This window comes from Limulus polyphemus, unplaced genomic scaffold (assembly GCF_000517525.1).
Source record: "Limulus polyphemus unplaced genomic scaffold, Limulus_polyphemus-2.1.2 Scaffold1640, whole genome shotgun sequence".
NCBI lineage: Eukaryota > Metazoa > Arthropoda > Merostomata > Xiphosura > Limulidae > Limulus > Limulus polyphemus.
In genome coordinates this window covers 239,834-248,018 of record NW_013667250.1, presented here as the reverse complement: position 1 = coordinate 248,018, position 8,185 = coordinate 239,834, and the positions used below count along the sequence as shown (strand labels likewise).

The following is an 8,185-nucleotide window of genomic DNA, read 5'->3' as shown; positions in this document are numbered from 1 at the left end:
CTGCCTACAAGAAAATACTGTCACCAAAGTATACCAACATCCGAATATATATATATATATATATATATATATAGTCATGACTGACATTAAATGTTATTAACTTTAAAATGATGAGCACTGAAACCACGAAAAGCTAGCCTTGTGTGAAATTAAAAAAAAATATAATAATAATACTTTACCACGAGATTAAATTTTTCATATCAAGTATGGTGTATTTTGCCACTCGATATATATATATTGTCCCATTTCTGTTACTATTTTTAGGACAAACTATATCATCTGGATATGTTAGAAGGTCTACTCATTGATCTTCTTCATTGCAAATGGAACACTTTTGTGAAGTTTAGGTAAACGTATTTTCATTCTAACTTCACTTTATAATAATATATTATGGAAGGTTTACTGTAAGCCTATTTTGTTGTTGTTGTTGTTTTAAACAGATTATCGAGTTTTATCGCAATGCGATTCAGTTATTGTTACAAAGTCCCTGTTTTGTTTCCTAACGAAGTAAATATAATAAAACAAAATCTTATAAATTACATTATTAAACTCAAATTTATTTTAAGAAACCTATATTATGCTCACTGTTAAAGATTCATTTTAAAATATCTGACAATAACGTATTTATTTTAAGGTTTCACAGAGCTATTTTTTTTTCCATGCAGGTTTTACAAGCAGTTTGCAACATTTGCTGTCTACTTTCTCATTTCTTTAACGTGTTTTGTGTTAAGACCAGCCCCTCTGGTGGGAAACGAGGAAGAAACAGATACGAATTTGACTTCAAAGGAGTTTTACAAAAATTCAAGCTTATCTTTACCATCACCACCATCAGATGGCCAACATTACTGCTTGGCTTTAAGCAATGATAGTAAAGTAAACGTGGTAAGATTAGGCTTACTGTTGGAATTTTTAGATGATAACTGATGCTGTACTTGTGTTCGTGTTAAATAACTCTCTAATTGGTTATTTCCAAGTTTAAAAGAAAAAGGTAAAACACTTTTAGTTAGTTTTACTTAAGAACAACTGGTAAAAAAGTTTACTTTTACTAAAGAACGAGTAGTAAAAGTTTCTTATCAAATCAAAACGAGTTGCATAACTATTTATACTACTGTTGTGATAAAAACAAAAGTAAATAATATATATATTGTTATTGAAGTATCAAAACGTTCACTGCAAATTATATTTTTTTTGGAAGTGGCTTCCTAAATGATGACGGCTCTTGACTTTAGCTATTAGCGTTTTAAATGTATTATTTGTACACTACATAAGTATACTGATTATAAACTTTTCACTGTAATAGGCCTACAATAATACGCGCTATTTTCTTAATAATGCTTTCAAATAATACGGTACAAACTACGATTTAATTAAAATGGATTTATATACTACAATCATTATAGATTAATGTCTCATTGAAGGAAATATTCTTCGCTTTTAAACAAGTATAATTCAACGCGGAAAACATTTTCTGGGACGAAAATAACGTTTAAAAGAAACTATACAGAACGTTCTTATACCTGTACAAATATGTATTATTGCAGGCCTATACGTAATTTTTCACATTAAAATATAAAGTTCAAAGTTCATACTTAGTTCACCATATAAATAACATTTTCAAAACATTGTTAGTTGTCAATCTATCATTGACATTCCTACCAAACAGCCGATGTCGGCTGCCTGTCTTAAGCCTAACGACAGAGAGCCATTATGAACAAAGAAAATTGTAAACGGTGTTTGATCCGGAAATAAGCTATTATACGTGATTTTACGTTTTCTATGTTAGATACAATGTTCTACCTACCTTTAGATGCTTGCAATGGCTGTTTATTTGTATGGCTGTCAAATAATATATTTATTTTTCACCTACAGCATCACTTGGTTTTAGAATGTTTGACGATAGGGGGCGCCTTTCTGTATCTTCTTAGTTCTGCTAATGAAGCACGTCTCCTTGGTTACCAGACTTTCTTGGAGAACTTAGTAAGTTGTGAAACTTATTGACCAGATTATATTTTTTTTTGTATACTTGTTGTTAAATGCAAAGCTACACAATGGGCTATCTGTGCTCTGCGCACCACGGGTATCGAAACCTATTTTTTACAATTATAAGTATTCAGACTTGCCGGGGATTAAGACGACGTTTATTTATTATAATACAAAATGTCATCAGTAACAACATATCGAATACTTATTTCCAGCTATGATTGTAGTAATACTCACCCAGTTGGTAAATATTTAGGTATATAGTTGTTTTCCACACTGTCACCTTAATAAAAATAATGACGTGGTTTCTACTGTTTCGTATGGATAAATCTAAAATAATAATAACAACTCTTACAGAAAGCTTCTTCGTGGTTCAGCGGTAAGCTTGAGAGCTTATAACGCTAAAAATGTGGATTCAAAACCTGCAGTGGCTCAGCAGTAAGTTTGAGAGCGTTTAACTCTAAAAATCGGAGTTCGATACCCGCAGTGGCTCAGCAGTGAGTTATAACGTTATAAATCGGGGTTCGATACTCACTGGTGCTTAGCGGTAATTTAGAGAGCTTATAATTCTAAAATTCGAGGCTCGAGATCCGCGCTGGCTCAGCACAGATATACAGCTTTGCTCTTAAAAGAAAAAAAAAGTAACTCACAAAGAACTTGTGTCCTATTTCGCCACCTACAGGTAACAGTACCGTCTCGAGCGCTGTTTCTGTGTTCCTGTACTTTAGTGATGTTAATGGTTCCTCTTCGTCTTGCATGTGCATCACGTGTGGAAGACGTTGTAGGAGTATTCGTCATGATCACCACCGCCCCCTATTTTCTTTTCTTTTGCAGGTAAGGTCCCTTTTTTTTAGCAGTTGTTTGGAAGATGTGAATGTAAAGTACTAATCAGGGTTAAACTTCACTGTTAGGGTTAATGAGCGTCGTATGATCCCTGAAATATGGTTTATTCATTACAGAATTTTTTCACAATCCGAAGCATATTTACATATAAGCATGAAAAACTTGGGGGCTTCAATTCTACATACCTAGAAAACGAGTTACTATATATATCGAATTCCAGAAGTTTCTATAAAGAGAAATTCTGTCTCGAGAGTAAAATGTTCTCACTATTTTCTCAGAGACTAAACTAAACCTAAAATAACTCGCGAGTGTTGTTTGAAAGTGCTTTGTCAAAGAAATACGTAACAACCTCAGATAATCCTAACCCTAATGTGAAGCTATGTTCCGTAACCCATTTTTATTTTGTGTTACATGTACCCTCTGTCACACTTGAAATCAGTAACTTGTCGCTGTAAGCGTGTTTTTTATTTTCTACATTGTTTTGAACTTGTTTTGTTTATTTCAGAGGTTTCAAACTTGTGGGGCCGTTCGTTGTTATGATTTATAAAATGATCATCACAGATCTTCTTCGTTTTGTAACGATCTACTTGGTATTTGTTATGGGTTTCTCCCAAGGTAAGTTTCTTTTCTTTTGCGGGTAAGGTCCCTTTTTTTAGCAGTTGTTTGGAAGATGTGAATGTAAAGTACTAATCAGGGTTAAACTTCACTGTTAGGGTTAATTAATTTTTGTTAATTTATTGACAAAACAACAACAACAATAAAGTTATCCTTCCTTTTAATCAAACTTGCCTGAATCGTTATTTATTTTTTAAGCCTTTTACGTCATATTTCTAACGCACAACGGAGAGGGCGCGAACTTTTTTGGCAGTCCAGTAGCTAGCGTCATGGCCATGTTTGTGATGTCACTAGCAGAGTTTGGCGATATTTACGAGGAGTTTGAAAATACCGCATATCCGACAGTTGCTAAGGTAAAAGTTTCAGTGTATTTTCTATTGCTGTTTTTTTTTCTTTGTTAAAACAATAACTGAGAGTTTACCGTTATACCCTGCCCTTAATATCTAAACAAAAGTAACCGTTTTCAAAATACAAACAAGAATATCTTCTTTCCGATATCTGATTTTTTAATTTTTGTTGCTAAGGGAGCAGAACTAACCTCATATTATAAAGAAAATATTAATAAGAGTGGTTACTTCTGAACAACTGTTTTTGTTTTCTTTTTTTTTAAGTTCAAATAATGCTTCTCAGTTCACCTTTGTATCAAAATCAAGAATGAAGTATTGTTAAGAGTCACTGCTCCTTGGTTGCCAAAGCAACAGAGATCACGTCATATTAGTAAGAAAACGTAAATAATAGTTGCTACTTCCATTGTTGCTAACTGACAGCATAATCATTCGTCGGTTCACTGTTGTCTGAAAACAAAGAAAGGCGATGCAATGAGTAGTTAGTCGGTAGTTAAGGAGCCGGATATCGCTTCCTAGCTTACTTCAATGAAAAACACTACCACAAACTTCTTATATATACCCTTGCTAGCTGTGCTGCACTTATATCTAGCCTTATACAGGCTCAAGTTTACTTTGGTAAGGCTATAATATAGGTAAGAAGGTTACGGTGCAAGTAAGAATACTAGAATACAGGTAAGAAGGCTATGGTACAAGCAAGAAGACTATGGTACAGACAAGAAAGCTATGATACAGGTAGGAAGACTACAACACACTTAAGAAGTGCAAGTCTGAAGACTAGCATGATAAGTATAGATATACCAGGATATGTTGCTTGTGGATAACTGTGTTTCTGTAGCCCTTTCAGTAAGATTCTCTTACACATACAGACTGCTCCAAGCTTACAGTATTGAAGAGTAGGTTTGGTTTTGGTTTTCAGATACTGTTCATCATGTACATGGCTCTCGTCACCATCCTCCTTATTAACATGCTGATTGCTATGATGGGCAAAACCTACCAGAATATTGCTGAGAGGAGGAACGAATGGGTCCGCCAGGTACGTGAGCTCGAATAATGTAATTCAATGAAATAGTCCGCATTTTTAGTTGTTGTTTTGTAATTTTCGTAACAATACCAATTCACATTTTTCAGATCTCTTTACTGAAGTTCCCTAACCATACACACAGAAAACGAGCTAAATCCTCTATTAAATGACTCTTGAAAAGATACAACAACAAAATAGAATCTTAATCCTGTACTTTTGTTTTTAGAAAATTTAATTAATTGTAATACTTTTGTACAATCAGGTGCATTTGTGTCCTAGCTAAAACACAATGAGAAATATCTGTTATAACCCACGAACAAGACCTGTTGGAAACTTACTTTTTATTTATTCTAAATATAAAGTATGCAATGGTAACTGGAACTTGTCATCACTTCGTACTCACTGACTTCTAGTGATTTCAAACTTTCTAATTTTGTTTACAAGTGTTTGGTACGTTCTTTATTGTTAGATTCCTTTCTAGCGAGTGTCTGGTATGTTCCTTATTGTTAGAGATTCCTATCTAGCTTGTGTTTGGTACATTTCTTATTGTTAGATTCTTTTATAATGAATGGTTGACACTTACTGGCAAAGAATGTTTTCTAGAGAGTGTTTGGTACGTCCTTTATTGTTAGATTCCTTTCCCACTTGTGTTTTGTAACGTTCATTGACAGTAGAAGCTTTTCTAGCGAGTGCTGGATACAGCTTCATTTTAAGACCATGCACTAGATATGACCATCGGCTTGACCTAAGTTTTTTCATCTGACCAGTGGGCCCGGATCGTCCTAGTGGTGGAGAGAGGTGTGCCACCTTCTGAATCTCTAAAACAGCTCTCACAGTACTCTCAACCTATGGCTGACGGTCGAAGAGCTTTAGTACTGAGAAGGCAGCGAAGTGTAAGTACAAATTATAAATATTTGTTAAGAACAGAATCGATCAAACCCTAGAGCTTTTGATAGACGGGGCTGTTTTCTTCAGGACTAGAGATCCACCATTTGGAAAGCGATATAAGGTTTTGCCATGTTGTGTGTGTGTGTGTGTGTGTGTGTGTTTCACAATGACGTTGAACAATTTTTCTGTTTGTTTCTCTCTTTCCGATTGGTTTATAAAGATACGAGTATATTTTCTGAGCACATCTTTCAATTATACAAAAGTGTAGAGATAACAGTGAAAGAGTGAATGAGGTCATTCGTGGGTCATACTTCTACCGAAACATGCCATTTTTTGAGATTTGTACGTAATTGCCCATTTTTTCAGGTCAGTGAACTGGAAGAAATCCGGACCCTTGGAAACATGAAGGCTATTCATCTTGAAAACAGACGCCGACAGGAGGCGGGATCGAACATTCTTTCCCCCAAAAGTACACCAGTTAAAACATATAGTGTTCCCAGCCTTTGAAGAATGTCTGTCGTCCTTTTTATTGGATTTATTTTTCTAGAGTAAACTGTTCATTGTTCTTTTATATTTTGCAGTAACTCTTTCAGACAAAATAACTGTATTTTTTGTTTTGTTTTTCCAAGGACTTATTTCCCTTAAACTGTAACTATCACTGTCGTATTTACAACTTGATTGGTACCTTATGCGGCACAAGGGCTAAATTGCCAGTCAGTGACACTTAAGGTTCTTGCATAATAAACACCCATAATTTAGAACTGCTACCAAACTGGAAAGAAAATAGTCAGCAGCACACGCCGCCTACGCGTTTACTCCTAACCGAGTAGCAGGATTGGCTGCTAATGTTATAAAGTCTCAACAGTTGAAAATGTGGAGTCTTCAGTGAAATATCGCGGCTCGAACCTTGGATCTCACCCCCCCCCCCGGTACGCTAATCACTAAGCCTTAGTGGTTGACAGTTTCATGAGACTTTTTGTATATCACTGCCACCTGTAATACTTGACAACGTTTAATAATTGTCTTGCTGTGATATAATTATAATTTTATAAGAAACGTAATATTCATACGTCACACTAAGTGATGTCACGATTTACTAAGATCTGTGACGTAGCTTGCAACGTCATCATTAGGTAAGACTTAACTATGAAGTAAAGTGTAAATACCAGCGATTTATTCACCTACAAACCTGTTAGGCAAGGTGTTGATTTTATAAACGACTTCATGCCCCTGTAATTAGTCTCCGTGCCAGAATCTTGTAACTTCTTCAGCATATTTACAGACATTGGAGGTGTACAATTTATTGACTTTTGTAATTATAGCAACAAACACTTTAACGTCATGTTGTTATGACGGGTTGGCGGATCATATTATACGACGTGCAGGTTAATGATGTGTAAAAAATGTTTGGCATCATTTCCAGTCGGTCCTTTCAACAGGTATGCAATTACCGAAGGATGCTCGGGCAACAGCTGGATTTAATTGTTCTTCAACGAACAAGTCAATTAATGTTAAATGTACATATACATCGTATTCCCTGCGCTAACAGTTGTCTAATCTTTAAGCTAGGAACTACTGATCTATAGACGTGTGGCTTTTGGTCAGTTGTCAAATTCTTAGCAGTACGAGGTTAGTTTCTTCAAAAACGTAATCTCCGGTATTACGTAATAAGGAACGAGTCTTGTGAATGACGTAATTTCCGGTGTTAAGCGGCATGGATTCAGTTTGACTAATGACGTAATTTCCGATATTAATTTCCACTTGATACCAACAAAAGCTAATTTGAAAGAATGTGATAACGTATGTGTGTGTGTGTGACCGTTTGTGTGTTAATATGCAGTAATTCAAATTATATATATTGTACCAACCTTCCAGCTCGACGTGTTTCGCTCTTACTGTATTAAATTAGGAAACACAGTACAAGTTGGAACAGCAGAAAGTTTACAGACTTACAATGCCTAAATCCGGGGTTCGATTCCACGCGGTGGACACAGCAGATAGCTTTGCTCTGAAAGACCCAACCATACCTATTATTTGTACTTGCTAGGTGTCTGTGTTTGATTATGTTTGGTTGAGTTCACGTGTATTCTTTGGTGCAGATCAGGTCATTCGTGAAGGTTTCAAACAGTTCAGGAAAAAAAAAACACCACCAAAGTTCAAAAAGTGAAACTTTACATAATTCTAGAGCATTCTAGAGATCAGGCGTACAAACAAACAAAAACTATCACTTGTATTTCTAAGATATCGGATATTTTTCGTATGTGTGTCTCAACTTTCCACTGTAGAGATAGTTTCGTGATGTTTGGTGTCATATTCTTCTCGGATCACCTTCACCTAAAAGATATTTAACATTGAAATACTTATATTTTCCTAAATTCCAAACGTACAACGTTTCGGGCTAGTGGCCCTCTTCAGCAATTCCCTGCCCAAAAAGTGCCCTTTTGTCTCTGTCATGAAAACTGTCTACATCTACGACAAAATAATACATCTG

The 8,185-nt window shown here is 35.3% G+C and overlaps 1 protein-coding gene across 1 annotated transcript in view; it reads left to right on the top strand.

The window, feature by feature from the left end:
- The window catches only part of LOC106464401 (transient receptor potential cation channel subfamily V member 5-like), a gene marked incomplete at its 5' end in the record, with an annotated part of 22,849 nt that extends 14,825 nt beyond the window's left edge, over window positions 1–8,024 (top strand). The window contains 9 exons of the mRNA XM_022392086.1: window positions 265–347; window positions 666–882; window positions 1,870–1,977; window positions 2,663–2,814; window positions 3,329–3,438; window positions 3,637–3,791; window positions 4,702–4,818; window positions 5,574–5,699; window positions 6,061–8,024. Of these exons, the coding sequence (XP_022247794.1) occupies window positions 265–347; window positions 666–882; window positions 1,870–1,977; window positions 2,663–2,814; window positions 3,329–3,438; window positions 3,637–3,791; window positions 4,702–4,818; window positions 5,574–5,699; window positions 6,061–6,201 (1,209 nt within the window). The remainder of the gene's footprint in view (window positions 1–264; window positions 348–665; window positions 883–1,869; window positions 1,978–2,662; window positions 2,815–3,328; window positions 3,439–3,636; window positions 3,792–4,701; window positions 4,819–5,573; window positions 5,700–6,060) is intronic.
- Between the last annotated feature and the right edge of the window lie 161 nt (window positions 8,025–8,185).